This window comes from Capsicum annuum, chromosome 12 (assembly GCF_002878395.1).
Source record: "Capsicum annuum cultivar UCD-10X-F1 chromosome 12, UCD10Xv1.1, whole genome shotgun sequence".
Taxonomy (NCBI): Eukaryota; Viridiplantae; Streptophyta; class Magnoliopsida; order Solanales; family Solanaceae; genus Capsicum; species Capsicum annuum.
Window position 1 is genome coordinate 54,384,993 of NC_061122.1, and position 16,337 is coordinate 54,401,329.

The 16,337-nt window shown below is 37.0% G+C and overlaps 1 protein-coding gene across 4 annotated transcripts in view; it reads right to left on the minus strand.

Annotated features, from left to right (window-relative positions):
- Nucleotides 1-7,212: 7,212 nt before the first annotated feature.
- Nucleotides 7,213-16,337, minus strand: part of LOC107850675 — a 33,604-nt gene continuing 24,479 nt past the window's right edge. For 2 of the 4 annotated variants that reach the window (XM_016695371.2, XM_016695373.2), the window contains exon 4: nt 7,213-7,651. In XM_016695371.2, the coding sequence (XP_016550857.1) occupies nt 7,605-7,651 (47 nt within the window). In that variant the 3' untranslated portion in view covers nt 7,213-7,604. Of the gene's footprint in view, nt 7,652-9,185; nt 9,566-16,337 lie in introns of those variants that run through there. The other 2 variants (XM_047401790.1, XM_047401791.1) reach the window with 1 other exon arrangement.

Consider the following 16,337-nt stretch of genomic DNA (forward strand, 5'->3'; position numbering starts at 1 on the left):
AGATCCGATTCCCAAAGTCATCTTTTAGGGAAAGAAATTTATTTCTTCTTCTCTTGTTGAGGGTGGAAAGATGGAAGAATTTTTATTTGAGTCCTCTTCCAAGAGCCAGTTTATTCTGGATTTTGTTCTCCAGAAATCTTTTTCAAATTTAAGAAGAAAGTCATATTAAAGGATGAGCTCAGATTCAAGATTTTAGAGGAATTGGTTGTAGGGATAGTGAGGGGATTTTTGAATCTCCTTAATTCTGACTAACATTTTCCTTATGTTGTGAAAGAGATTACAAAAAGTTTTATTATTCCAAGCATTGGAGTTCTACTGGAGGTTAAGGATGGCATTGGTAATGTTATTTGGGTGGTCAAAAGAAGAGTGGATGAGTCCTTCAAAAGTAGGGTGCCTACACTACATAGGCTCCATCCTAAAATGCGTACAGGGCCTTGAAGGGCCCTGATTAGGGACGCTGACCAGTAAGGGGCAGTGGTAAAAGTGGGTTCAGGGTAGGTGGGTAATGTTAGTTTCAGGGAACCATTAGACCTAAAGGTTATTAGCAAGGCACCTTTCAAGTCTCTAAATGATAAGGCTACTCTTAGTTCTATGTATTTTATTACTCCAAGTGTACTTGCACCTTTATATCCTAAGTCAACTAGACCACACTGGTTAATACAGTCCCAAAAGAGGTTATCTCTTCTATTATTTATACATTTTCCACCATATTTATTTTTAGCTTGGAGGACTTCATTAAAGTCTCCTCCTAGAAGCCATTCTCCCTAGTGGTTTTGGACATAGCCATGAGATTGTCCCAGAGTTGACTTTTAATATAGAAGTCAGTGCTAGCATAAATGGCCGAAAATCTCTAAGAGAGAGAGAAGTGGTTTACCTTGACCATAGTATGGATGGCCTAGGTAGTGATAGAAATGTCTTCCAACTTGAAGGAATTGTCCTTCCACATGATGACAATGCCTCCAGATCTACCTATAGCAAGGGATTAGATTTGGTTATCAAAGCCCTGCTCAGAAGTAATCGTTTTATACTCAGCCATTCTAGTTTTATGCAAGAAAAGCATAGAAGGGTTCTGGAGGTTAACCAAGGTGGTGCATTGCCTTCTAAAGGTAGCACTAATTGCCCCTCATACATTCCAAATGATGAAACAAAGCATCGAATTCATTTGGAGAGGTAGAGTTGAGGTCACAACTTTCCTTTTCCCTGGTTTCTGGAAGGGATTGGTCATCCAAGTTATAGAGAGAGTCGCAGAAGATGGTAGTTGGTCTATCTTGTTCTTCAAGTTCAAAGAGTACATCACCAGACCCTTGGGACAGAGCACAATAACAGCTTCTCTTAAGGGCTCTTTGTATTCCTTTTGGAAGATGCTCTCTAGTGGAAAAGTCTCTGGTCTTTAGACCCCAAGATTTTCCAAGACTCTTTCCAGGCCCTTTTGCACTATTTCAAGTTGTCTAGATTTGACCTTTCTCTCTCTCTAGGCCTTCTACCCACCCTTTTGGGGCTGGTGTTTGGAATTGGTGAAGAAGTGATTCTATAAGGTTCCAGGAATGAAAGAGAGAGCCACTAGATTTACATTAGATATTTAGGGAGGGAAGAAAGACATGCTCTAAAAGGTTTGGTTCAAAAGAAGGTTGTGCTCCTGAATGGATAGATGTACAGTGTCCATCAAGAGTTATGGTTGGAGTAGAGTTTGGATCTACAATTGATTGCCCAGTAGATAGATTGAATGGTCTATTGCCTCTTTCACCACATTGGTTAAATACTGTGGATCTTAAAGTAATAGAACCACTAGTTGGTCCCCTATGTTGGATTTCAGGGTCAGTGGTACATCCTTAAGAAGTATCTCTAGCCAAGAGTCTGGGATATGGTTTGGTGATGGAGGGGCAGTCACCAAGAATATGGGAGTTTTTGGTGGAGGGTGTTGTTGCTTTATGTTTCTTAGGTTTTCCATTCTGGAGAGGATAAGAAATTGAGGGGGAATAGGGTTTAGGATTACCATTTTTAGTAATGAGATGGTGTTTGATAGGAGGAGAGTTAAGTGAAGCGACCTCAATAGTCATATCGACTGCAAATGAGGCTCTAAAGCTTCTTTCTCATGGACAAAACAAATAGCATTTAAGTGATCTTTCCCATACCTAGCAGTGTAGTTAATTGATACGACATTCCTCATCATGTCATCGATAGTTCCATCATGATTATTCTTATTCTCCAAGGTGCTTAGATCAAGAGCTTGCAAGGTATTAAAATAGTTATGGTAAAGGAAATACAGTGGGCCCTTGGGAGGGACTTCTTTAGGACTTTAGGCTAAAGGTGGGTACGGTGCCCTGGTATTAATTAGAGACACATAATCCCTAATTTTGGAATTTGGTTGGTCCAGTTTAGAGGTGTTGACTCCGTCGGAGTATCGATTTGGGTTTTTTGATGATGGAGACCCCAAAGTGGCTCTCCATTTCCCAAATCGTGGAGGAGTTATCAATTTAACATTACCCTGGGCAGACGACTTACCTGGAGGACTTTTAATGGTGTTACCTGACTATGCTTCTGGGTTGGTAGTGGATTCCTCCATTTTGGGTAACTAACTAACTTCCATATGCTCTCTGATGTGGGGGTACTAGTGATTGAGTTCAAATAAGACCTTATTTTATGTGTACTGTGAGTGCTTGGAGGATCAGTGCAGATTTTGAGGGTGTTACCTAAACTTCTACATCCCGTGCATAATATACCATCTCCCTCGTATTCTAGTTTTGGGTATGATTGCCAACGATAATCGTCCTTTTGATTGGTGTATGAAGAGGCATTTATACATAGATCCGCGCATATCTACTATGCAGAGTTGACGATGTGCATGAGTCAATTTTTAGGAGAACCCCCAATTTCCATCCAATTTTTCCCAGTATCAGGTGGTCGTAGAACTTCGTTGGCAGGTGAAAGAGTCGGACCCAGATGGCGGTATGTCTAATGGTGGATTCATGGGGCACAAAGTTAGGCTCCTACCTGGTAACTAAGAGAAACCCTCCTACTACAAACCAGGGGACCCTTGCAAAGCTCGATCCATGTTTTCCTACTTGTTGAATTTGGCGATGTAGAAACCCTGCCCTAGGTTGATGAGGACCAAAGCTTCAAAATGTTTCCAAAGCTCTGTGATTTTTGCCTTTAGAAATTGATGGGAAACTTTTCTTCCCAACAACTTGATTATCACTGAGAATCTCCATGGTTGGTAGATTCTAGCTTTATCTTGCTCTGATGGGACTATAAGGCCATCGGATTTCCCGATTTGATCGTGGGTTGGTGGCCAATTTTTCAATTGGCATGGTGTAGTGATATCTGCAAGCTTATCTGTTAAGACATCTCTAAAAGATTGTTTAGGGACTTCGTTCTCTTCCATGGCGGCATTATTTTGTGTTGGTGAATCAGACGGCCCTACAGAGTTAAACCCTGTGTACTGGTGGTACGGTGCCTAGACATAAAGAGAGAGTTCACTTTATTTCTTTTATGTTTTCCAACTTAAACATATTTCTTACTTTTTTAGTATTGACTTGACAATACTAGGCACATTACTTAAGAAACAATAAATAATATATCAATTTTACTATATTACTCTTTAAGTATAATAAATTTAATATTTTTAAAAATATATTTAAAATTAATTATAGTTAATAATAAGGGTTTAGGAACTAAATAATAAATTATATATTAATTTTCAAAAACTCTCACTTACCTGTCCGTTTAGTAAAAAGGGATCATGGTTGATAGTGCATTCTTAGATATTTGACACAATAGTTAAAGGTAGCTAGGCAATAGCATGAGAAAAATGAGCTCATAAACGCTCTCAAGTCTTTAATTAAAAAAAGGGACAAGTGGGTCCCACAATATTATTAAGTTAAAAGAAATAAAGTCGCTTAAACAACTAGGACAGTTGTTCGACAACTGCATTAGTTGTCTCAACAACTATCAAAGTTGTCCCAACAACTATCAAAGTTGTCCAACAACTTTGCACAGTTGTCGAACATCTTTGATAATTGTTAAAACAACTTCTATAGTTATTGAGACACCCTCTTTAGTTATTGAAGCAAAAATGTTTAAAAAAAAAAGTGAAAAAAAAAATTGTCCTTTTTACCTAATTTTTAAAACTTGAAGGACTCTCACTTAATTGAAAAACTTATTTGTCCCTTTTAATTCAAAGTCCCGCATGAAAGAACACTTTAATGCACTTGATAAAAATAAAAAAGACATGTCGATTGTGAATGTTGATACAGACAATACACTTTCTATCACGGAATGAAAGAAAACACCTACTCCCTCTATTTCATTTTTACCCTATATTAAAAATATATTTCAATTTACTTATTTATTTTTCCAAATCAAGCCAATTTTATTACGTCTTTTTCATACTATTCTTAATATGAAGTAAATAATTAAATAAAGCAGTAATAGTCAAATTTAAAGTTTTAAAGATCATTAATAAGGTTAAACTAATATAGCTCACTCTATATTACATAACCAAAAATGTTCCAACTGTATAGGTCCAAAATATTAGACTTCATTCGATAGCCAACTTAACTCTAGAGCAACAAAGTTCATCTGACGTGTCTAAATACTAAGTAATCATTTGAAAATTAATTAAATGAATGATCAAACCTAAAATGACAAGAGTCTCCAACAAGTAACAGACAGTATTCGAGATCAAAACGATGGCAGCTAAAAGACGACCGTCAACGATAGCGCTGAAGACCCAGCACCATCGTGAATTCGGCGGCAAATCCTAAATTCGATGACTCATCATCGAATCTCCGACAGCGCCGGCGAAAGTTTATTTAATTTTTAAAATCTCATTAATATTCTTAATGTTGAGTTGGATAAAAAAAAACTCAGTTGAATCTAAAATTGGATCTCCACTCCATGATGCAGTTCGCTAGAAGTTAGATTTACAGAAGATATCTAAATTGAATTTACAGATCTGAGATCGCTATTATAAATCTAAACTAGATAGATATGTTATTTAGGATGTTTTATTTTTTATTTTTTTTGCCTATTGTGATTCTGATATTGAAATGGAAGTCTAATAATAGATAAAAAAAAAAAAGTATTTTCTAGTGTAAATGTGTATGGTCCATGTGTATGCACGCTTATACATATTTTTACACACATACAAAATTGATGCATTACTTAAACTTTATATAAATATATGTATAATTTGTATAATTATGTATATTATTGCATAATTGTATATATATATATATATATATATTATACAATAACATACAAATTTTATAAAAAGTATATATATTTGTATATTGGGTCTTATATTATAAGATATACTAAACTCTATGCCTTTTTAGACCAAAGTTAAATATATGATACAATGATCATAGTTAAGTGTATTGTACTTTTACTTCGCGTACAGGTGTTTGCCCTTGCTTCAGTTGCCAATATTGACTTAAATGTGTGCAAGTTAAAAATGTGTATCTGTAATTTGCAAATATTGAATTGCAGTATTTCAAATGTAATTAAGAATTATATTCAAACGAAAAATGATGGATTTCAGCTGTTTTGATATGATTTTGTTGATATTGAAGAAAAAATATATATTTACAGTTAAATATATTTGAACTACGTCTATTAGTTTATTAAAATAATTCAACAATTGGTGAAAAATAATTTTGGGAGAGAATTGAAAAAAAATTGAAGTGAAAATCGTGATGAAGAAGCTGAAAATTTGATATAAGAAGTGTTATTTCCTATAACTGGAAACAAAAATTAGTTTATAGTGAATGATTAAATTACATTTTAGATTGTAAAGTATACTTTTTGCTACTTAAATATAAAGTATACTTTTGTGTAATTATCTCTTAAAAAAATACAACCAAGACAATAGGGAATAAGCAACTCTATTGCAGTGATACTTTCTAAAACTCAAAGATAAATTTAACCAAGTACTAATCTGATTCACCTGTCAAATACTCAATCACTTACCACAAATAAGTTTGGTGCATGTTGATTAGGTTCTAAAAAGACATTTTATGCTAAAGATATAGATTCTTTTCGTTGGGAGAAATAGTTCAACCTAATTTACAAATAAACAGAGAGAATATAATCTAACTAAAATCTCTTATAGTTTATTTTCAGATTTCTCTAGTACACAAGAAATATATACAGAATGAATACATAGGTAAGTGGCGAAGGGCCAACAAAGAATCGAAAAGAGGTACAGAATGAATACATAGGGCCAACAAAGAATCGAAAAGAGGTACGTAACCTTGTAATGATGCATACCATTAAGTTATAATAGTACTTCAGTTTATTAAAAAAAAAAAAATCTTGTATTCCTTTCTTTATTTTTCTTTGCACATTTGGGGTGTGTTATTTCTTTTTAAGTACTTTTAACCTTTCAAAAATAATTTAATTAATATCTTTCTATTATATCCTTATTCAGATTACCAAGATCATTACTTGAGAATTTTTTTTTTCAATGCATTTAATTACTAATTTGGAAAGAGGCATAAAATTAATAAGAATATATTGATAAAATTACTTTTAATTTTCTAGGAATGAGAGCTTTATTAAGGGGTATGCTCAAGAAGTAAATAAAAATGAATAGAGGGAGTATGTCCCAACCAGACCATATAATTACGTAAGATCTTAATTTTTTATAAATTAATGGTTTTAAAAGTAGTTACGCATTCAGATTACTTAAAAGTAATTGCAGATAAATCATATAAATCATATAAGTACCGATCGGTTGAAGTAAATGATAAATAACATGCAATGTATAACAAGGTAAATTACACAACTTTTAAAGGATAAACTTTATTTTTTACACTACCAAGTATAAAACGGCAGCCTATATGCTAAACCTCCCACAATGGCAGGGTTCAGGAAAGGGCCGAACCACAAAGATTTATTGTACGTAGTCTTACCCCACATTTTTGCAAAACATTGTTTCCACTACCAGTATATATAACTTAAATCCGAGAGATGGCTAACGAACAAAATGTATCCGGGAACAACATACAGTAAAGCGTGCAAATTACAACATTAAAATCTTGAGAGCTCAGTGTTGCTACTTGCTAGAGCCTACAAGTTATTGCTGGAAAGAAGCATCATTAAACTGTGTAGTCCAGTTCAAGCAGAACCTCTTGGCTAACACAGGCTTTTATTGTCATCTGATAACTGCTTTAACAAGTTAAGATCCATACAGTAAATACCAAAGAACCATTTTGGATGCAATCACATTAATGAAGATGACTCGCAACAGTATTTTTCCAGAATTACCCAAACAAAATAAAACACCAGTGTGTTTATGTACATGTACAGAAATCACTTTCGACTTTGTCGAGTTCTCAAAGAATTGACTTGGAAACAAACCGAAACCAAAAAGGAAAACAAGATAAATACACACGCTAACAATCCTTTTCTTTTCCTCTAGCTCTATTTAAACTATATGTAAGAAGAGGGTGGCTGGGAGAGGGGGTAGGTGGTATTCAGCAATGCGACAGGCAAAAACAACAACGAACACCTCTGTCCTTTGTGCAGACACAGCAACAGAGACTTAGATTCTCAAGCTAATAGATGCTAAATTTCCCAGAACAGGACTACTGGGGGAAAATTTACACGTTGTCTTCAGTAAGCTGCACATTATATCCATGCTTTATCTCTGCATCAGTGTAAATTGGGTAGAGTTTAAGGATGAGATGAACCACAACATAAAACACATCTCAACAGCCACAAAAGAGTACCATTTTCAAAAGGAACAGTAAATGTTACAAAAATAGAAAAATTATGAAGTTAATGTGCATTGAACTTGCTTTGCCTATAAGACTAGACTAGAAACTCTTCCCCCACCTAGGGTCTTATTTTGATGAGGTAAGTTAAAAACTTTGTACTCACTCCATTCTAAAATAAGTGGTGTTTTTAGCTTGGCGCACCCCTTAAGAAACTACTCATTCCTTAAGAAACTACTCATTCCTTAAAAACAAGTAGTAGTTTTACTTACCCATGATAAATACTTTGAAAAAAGATGTAACTATTTATTAATTTCTTGGTTATGTAAAACTCCCTAAGGGTAAAATTGAAAGAACAATATTAGTTCCTTTTGACACCCCAAAACACCATGTTGAAACCCTTTGGGGTTGCTCCACACAGTTAGGGACCAGGTCCCTCAGAATCAAACACAGGCAAGCAAACAATAAAGTGCAGAAAAACTAAACATGATGCTGAAAGAATAAAAGACACAAGAATTTTTACGTGGAAACCCAGTATGGTAAAAACCACGGCTTGCCCGCAAGCACTAACCAAATCCACTATAATCAATCCCCTGATTACAGTCTATATTTCATCCTAACTCTAGGCTCCTTGCGCTAGTAGCAACTCTACTACAAGCTCACCTTGGTAACTCTACAAAGGACTCACTACACTGATTAGCTCTAATCAGTCTCAAACTTAGTCAACTCTACCTAAGTTTCACTCTCAAAAAGAAAACACTACTCTTATAACATGAGTAGTTCTGTTACAATTCATTATTCACTCAAGAACTATTCCAATTTAAGCACTCATAAAGCTAAGAACTTGAGCAGTGTTGAAATGGGATTTTTGCCATCTCTCTTCATTCTTTGGATTTGCAAAAAAACGATTGTTGTAGAGGCATCCCTTTCCTTTTATAGTTGGGAGATGATTACGGATGGAATATCATTGGACCAGCTATCCAAGTCGATACAAAATAGCACCTGCAAGTTATTACACAAGAGGATAAACTGTGCAGATAGCGTGTGCCAGTTGTACAGTACCTTGCACGTCCAAGGACCTGATCCCTCGCAGTTTAGCTGTTCATCATCAAAACTACATATAACAATTTTCCCCTTTTCGATGATGACAAACCAAACTATACAATTTGAGCATTAGTGCACATTCATCACATTTAATCAGAGTGATTACCAGACACGACTAGACCCGAGGCCTTGTCGTAATGGGCTTCCCAAGTCCAACCAGGACCGGAGACCACCCCCGTTACCCAACCCAACCTCCAGTCGCCTGCCCTAAGTTGACTGAATTTTGAACATATAACAAAGATAGCATAACATTTCAGATTACAACTCTGGGATAGCTCTATTACGGAGACCGACCCAATTGAGTCCTTGCGTTCGAACCCATCCGATAACCAAACTATACTAAACCATAACCACACAAGTTCCATAATAATTGTATATATAATCCCAAAATGAAATAAGATGGAACAATGAGAAATTTTGTCCAATGATGTTAGCCTCAATACCAATACCAATACCAATACCAATGCCAAGGATGACACCAATACCGATCCTGCCCATACCAACCCATAGTAGTTCCACAAAAGCCTCTAACCAAAAGAATAACAATATCTAGTTGGGACATGCCCCCAACCATAGCCAAAACCAATATCCATAAATAAATCAAAGTGTGAAATATCATCCATGAAATGGAGCCTTCCGAAAAGATGAAAGCTCACCACTTCAATCCAAAGTTGACCCCCGAATGTCTGAATGCTAAGCAGGAGGAGTAGAATGGTCGGTTCCTTCATTGTGTGGGGATACAGCTGCCCGAGGACAAGTTAGCGGGTGAACGCTAGCATGAAATCAGGATAAGGATAAAGTAATGTCACGTAAAACCATCCATATGCACACAAACCATACGTATATATATAACCATGCCAGGAAAGGGAACCGGGTTTAGCACGCATTCAAAACCTTTAACCTGGGTATGTGAAGCTTAACCGTTCTAAAACCACCCATGGGCTATATGGGTCCAGTGTAACCCCCTGAATAGGCCCCGATGCATGTAGCCACACGAACCGGAGACACCATAAGAGTCGAAGATTTCCATGTAACCTTCACTCTCCATGATACATATGTACAGTGTAATTAGAGGATTCCCGTGTACCTAATAGAATCATAAAAGGGTCGTCATGCCCTACCCCTCATGTCGGCAAACATGAGTTTCCAGTGTTCGTTCATTGAACTCCCACCTTCACGATTAGCTTTCACACCCCGTCATTATTGCCCAATTAAAACCATTTTCCAACCAAACCATTATTCCATTATTATTAACCAAGGCTATTAGTAGTGGTATCGCCATACCGACTATAACCTGCAAGTATTGTCCTTAGCCAAACCTTTTAGTGGTCAAGGAATTCCCATATACCCATAAACTATGTTATCAAATTAACTTGGGGGATTCTCATGTACCCCACAAGTATTATTACCATATTAACTTAAGGGATTCCCTTGTACCCCACAAGTATGTTTATTAAGCCAAACCATTTAAACCATTCATATCATTTAGGATTCCATTACCAAGTTTAAATCATGCATAAGTTCCACTAAAAACCCAGTATTATAATGAAAGCATTGTAATAGGCATTTTATCAAACACACTGGGGGCATAGTGTTTCCAAAACAAAAATCCATTACCAATAATTATTCTCATGCAACCAATTATACAAAACCACCGTTAATGCATATAAAACCATAATTAAAACATGGAAAAATCATAACCAAGCATTTGTAACCAAAACCCCCAAATCATATATAAAAATCCAAAATCATACAACATTCAAATCATGAAAACATTGTATAAAATCCATGTCTTTAGTTGGAACTAACAATGAGGGAAGAGAACATGACTTAAACCAAGAAGATGATGGAGAGAAATCACCAAGACAAGCCCCAATTTACTCCTCCTTAAGATGAAACCCTAGCTTCCTTTGCCCAAGAACTCTAGAGAGGATTTAAGAGTGTTTTTCAAGTGCTTAAGAATAGAATAGTAGGGCAAATAACCTCTTAATAGGAATATAAGTCGTGGGGTCTTAATAGGATAAGTGGGGAAATGTCTAGATTGCCCTTACTTGAACTACATTTAATTTTCGTCAGTCGTACCCACTAGGTTTTCCCCCTTGGAGCTAACACTGTCCATGGTACGACACACTCAAACACAAGTCGTATCCAAGTATATAACTGGTACCCAAAAACCGTACCCCTGGCAAAACAGAATCCCAGGAGGTTTGAACATTGTTCCCTGCACGAGTCCTGAGTACGAGTCGTACCCTGGCTCACAGCTCACGGTGAGCCATTCGTACTCAGATCCAACCTAAGTCACTATGTCAAAGTTAAGTGAAGAAACCAAACGACCTGTATCCACCGATATGACCCGTACCACCAAACGTACCCATTCCAGTGACTAAATTCATCCCACCAACCAACACTGGTCAGCATGCGACTGGACCATACCACCCCTACCCAAGTGTACGACTCGTTCCCTAAGTCGTATCTTGCCCAGAAACCTGAAATCAAGGAAATTTTCTAAGGTCCAGAAACCAGGGTGTTTCATTACCACCTAAAGATGAATGTTCCCCTATCATCATGCTTCCTCTATCATCCAACACAGGGACCTGGTCCCTCATTGTTTCTTGCAGCAGAAACATCCCCCTGTCATTGCGCACCTTCATTTCATGTGGTGCCTTTGCATTCACATACTTCCCCCTGTCTATATGACTCTCTTCAGGTCAGCATCTCAATTTACCTAGTGTCTGGTCCCTACTACAAGAACTCAGTATTCCCTCTTTTGGCATTATTGAAAAGAATTACCAGTAAACCAAGAGTAAAGATAGCACAAATTAGTTAACTCATCGTTATTGGGGCAACACTAACATGTAAAACAGCTCTAAAGTAAGGAGACAAATGAGATACATAAACTAAAGATTCATTCACTCATAATAATCAGTACCAGTGCAGCAAGCTAAAATAATCATCACAAGATAACTATCTTTAAAAGTCATTATGAGATCCAGGATATGGAACTAACACAAGGTTGATGAGGGAATGAGGATAACAGGGCTCAGGTGGAAGGAGGATTGGGTGAAAAGGACTTAAACAGTACTCCATTCTTGCATCTATAGTCATGTGAGTATCCACCAATTATTTGGTAAGGATCTTCACTTCATCATTCAATTTGGCCATTCTTTCCTGGAGTTTTGCATTTCCAGCTGTATGTTCATCAGTGGTATTTAGTCCTTCAGAGGATACCCTTTGGTTCAGCAATGTCAGATACATTTAATCCAGCATCTTTGACGGCTGACTTGATTCTTAACTCCTCCATTTCCATTCCCAACTTCTCCTGAGCAGCTAGCAATTCAGATACTTGATATACATTCTCCACAAGTTTTGTTCAAACTAGTTATCAGCTTGGCTGTCCCATATGATCTCCTTTTCCCAAGTAACTCAAAGAGATCAAATACTTTGTTGAGGAGGTACCCGTATGGCATTTCATGTTTCCCTTTTTCTCACATATTTTGGGATCAAGAGTTCTTTCCTAGGAGAACTTTTTGAGTCATCAGCAGTTTAATCCCCTTCTAACCACCCACATTCTTCATCTCATCCTTCGTTCTCATTACTTGCCTCTAACCTTTCAATAGAAACTTTTTCTTCCTGGGACCAGGTCCCTCAGAGGATTTCTTCCTTTTCACAGCTTATGTGTTTCTCCTCAATCCAACAGGGTTACCAAACTTTGACTTAGAGGACCTAAGACAGTTTTCTATGGCTTTGGTTGCTGAAGGATCAGGATATTTTATGAGGGCATATTCAATTTGATTTTCTAGAGGAAGGCGAATGAGCAGGATCAATTTGGTTTAATGGAGGCAATGAGTGATGAGTTGAGACTAAGTAGCCTGTTTTAGCAATCAGAGAATGACATATTTGGTTTTGATAAGAGTTACTCTTTATTTTGCAAACGAATTGACAACTTTTATGAGGGAAGGAAAAGATACATGGCTTTTACAGACAGTATATTTTATGATTATTAAAGCATACTGTGATACTAACCTGTGAGATAAGATCAGATTCCTCTTTTTTGAATGAATCTTCAAGTTTGTGCTTGTCACTTTTGTTCACTTCCTAAGTTGTCCCATGGGTGTATATACCTACAAGGGTATAGTACTGAGTTAGACTAATGTCCACCTACCTTATCAAGGATACTTGTTTCCTAATCATAGCCAATTTTGAGTGGAAACACTGAGTCACAAGATAGGTCCGGTCGATTAGATCAATCAGCTTCAGTCTTTCTACCTTTGCACACCCTTTTTGTTCCACAGTTTGTTCTTAATGTAGGTCTAAGGACCGGGTCCCAAACTTGACTTGATTCAGGCTGCTGAAGCTTTCTCCTTTTGAGATGAATTTCTTAGGGACCAGGTCCCTGAGAATCATGACTTATCTTTATTTTTTCATCCTCTACCTCATCATTTTCAGCATTATCAAAGATCAACAAATTTTTCTGACTAATCAGGAACTACATGCACTCCTTTCATCTACCTACAAAATTTCTTTTTCATTCATTCTCCAATGCTTCTTCATTCATCAAATCTGAAGATCATTCAAGGGCTTCTTTTTTAACACAAGCTTCATACACCTCCTTATTGAATATTAGCCTTCATAGGCTAAAGACTAGGTCCTTGAACTCATCTTTTCACAATAAGACACTTTCACCTGAAGTGTCTTAAGAGAGAGAACACAATTAAACCTTCCATCATTGAGCTTTGAACCTTTTCAATCAACGTGCTATTCCTGATCGCAATTCCCTTCCCATACCTGGAGACATGATCATAAGTTATATTTGGGAACCACCTAAGTTTGAGTTCCCACTAGGAGGATAATGGTGTGATCAAATTCTTCTTAGCCTATCTAGGCAGTGATAGGTTCCTCTTCACCTTTTTTAGAGACTTGAAGCCCTTAGGATGTACAATCTCCTTCTGAATGTATTCAATATTCTTCAATTTAGCCTTAAGCCAGGACTGACATTTCTCTTTCAAATGTCCATCTCTTCCACAGTGGGTGCACAGGATTTCATTCCTTTTGCTTCCAACATAATAAGCAACCTTACTTTTAGACTCAACAAGTTGGAGTTCTGCTTGTTACCCCAAACCTCTCCAATCATTGACATCTTGACTGGTCAGATTAGAGCGGATCTGTGAAGAGACAATCCATTTAAGAGATTTGTTCAACTCTTCGCTTAGGCGAACCAAGTCCCTCTCTAACTTTTCATTCCTGTGTAGTGCTTGTGTAGTGCTTCCATAAGATGTACTTGAGAATCCTTCAACCTTTCTTCAAGATCAATTTGAAACCAAGAAGTTTCTCTCTTTCCTTTCTCATCTAGGTCACTTCCCTTCTTTTGGTGACTTGTACAACTCAAATACTCAGATTTCAATTTAGTGACCATTTCTTTAGTTTCAAATATCTAAAAAGTTAATGCAATCAACTCACGTTCTTGATTCTCCACTTTTACTTCTAATGCATTCCTCTCAACAATTAGCTCACACACAAAGTCTATCAAGACACTAGCAAGACTTTTTATCCTTTTAGCAGTATAATTATCTAGACTCTTCTTGATGTCAGAAAGAGTTACCTCCTTTTTTTTTCCTGTGTTTGCCATGAATGCAAACAGGGAATCATGGATAACTGAACCTTCTTCTACTGCTAGCATAGAGACATCTCCGGTCTTTTCATCATCACTTGAATCACCGAAAGAATATCCCCATGCTGCCAGAGCTTGCTTTACTGCATAATTAGTTGCAACCTTCTTTCTTGAATTGTCAGGGACCGGGTCCCTGATCTTTTCTTTGTCACCAGCAGCCTTGAGGTAATCCTGATGATCCATTTTGTGCAAGGGACAATCCTTAATAAAATGTTCAGGACTTGACTTTCACATCTGTAACAAACTTCCATAGTGCCTCTCCTTTTGCTGCTATTCCCACTTCTCTGAAACTAGTCACTTTGTCTGATAGCTCTAACTATTCTTTTTGCCAAGTAGGCAACATCAGTGTCTTCTTCCTTAGAGTCTGATTTAGATGATTTTAGTTTTGTGCAAGGGACAATCCTTAATAAAATGTTCAGGACTTGACTTCCACATTTGTAACAAACTTCCATAGTGCCTCCCCTTTTGCTGCTATTCCCACTTCTTTGAAACTTGTCACTTTGTCTCATAGCTCTAACTATTCTTTTTGCCAAGTAAGCAACATCAGTGTCTTCTTCCTTAGAGTCTGATTTAGATGCTTTTAGTGCCAAAGATTTTTCCCTTTTAACCTCCATCTTCTCATGTTCTTACTGCGCTTTAAGTTCATGAGTCTTCAGATCATCCATAGTGAGGGTCTTCAGGGTCTTCAGATTTCTTGCTTCAATGATAGCATCTACTTTGCTTTCCCAGGACTTGGGAAGAACACCAAGAATCTTTCTTACTTGCTTATACACTGGATAACTTCTCTTGAGCAATGAAGCTCATTTGTGATAGAAGTGAATTTGGTATGCATATCTTGGATAGTTCCTTCATCTTTCATGGTGAAGGTTTCAAACTGAGTAGTTAGCATGTCTACCTTTGAATCTTTCACATCAGTAGTACCTTCATGTGCAGTCCTGAAGCAATCCCAGATCTCTTTGGCATTTTCACAAGGTGAGATTTTGTTATATTCATCAGGCCCTATTCCACATACTAACAGTTTCTTGGCCTTGTAGTTTTTCTGTATCTTTCTTCTATCTTCATCATTAAACTCCCTCCTGATTTTGATGACCATTTTTGTAACATCTCGTTCTTTGACTTCTTTTACAGGAACATGAGGACCATCCAGAATTATGTTCATTAGTTCACTATCTTCAGTCATGATGAAGTCAAACATTCTAGTTTTCCACCACCCATAATACTGCCCATTGAATCTTGGTGGTCTAGCTGTAGATTGCCCTTCTTCTGGATTAGGTGGAACAGCCATTCTAACAAAGACATTCTAGGTGTGAACCTTTTAGAGTGACTGATACCAATTGTTGAAACCCTTCGGGGTTGCTCCACACAGTAAGGGACCTGGTCCCTCAGAATCAAACACAGGCAATCAAACAACAGAGTGCAGGAAAACTAAACACAATGTAGAAAAAGTAACAGACACAAAGATTCTTACGTGAGAACCACCACGGCTTTCCCTCACAAGCACCAACGAAATCCACTATAATCAACCTCCTGATTACGGTCTATATTTCAGCCTAACTCTAGGCTCATCGCGCTAGTAGCAACTCTACTACAAGCTCATATTGGTAACCCTACCAAGGACTCACTCTATACTGATTAGCTCTAATCAGTCTCAAACTTACGCAACTCTACCTAAGCTGCACTCTCAAAAAGAAAACATTACTTTCATAACATGAGTAGATCTGTTACAATTCATTACTCACTCAAGAACTATTACAATTTAAGCACTCATAAAGCTAAGAACTTGAGCAGTGTTGAAATAGCTAGGTGATGATTAGGGATGGAATATCATTGGATCAGCTGTCCAAGTT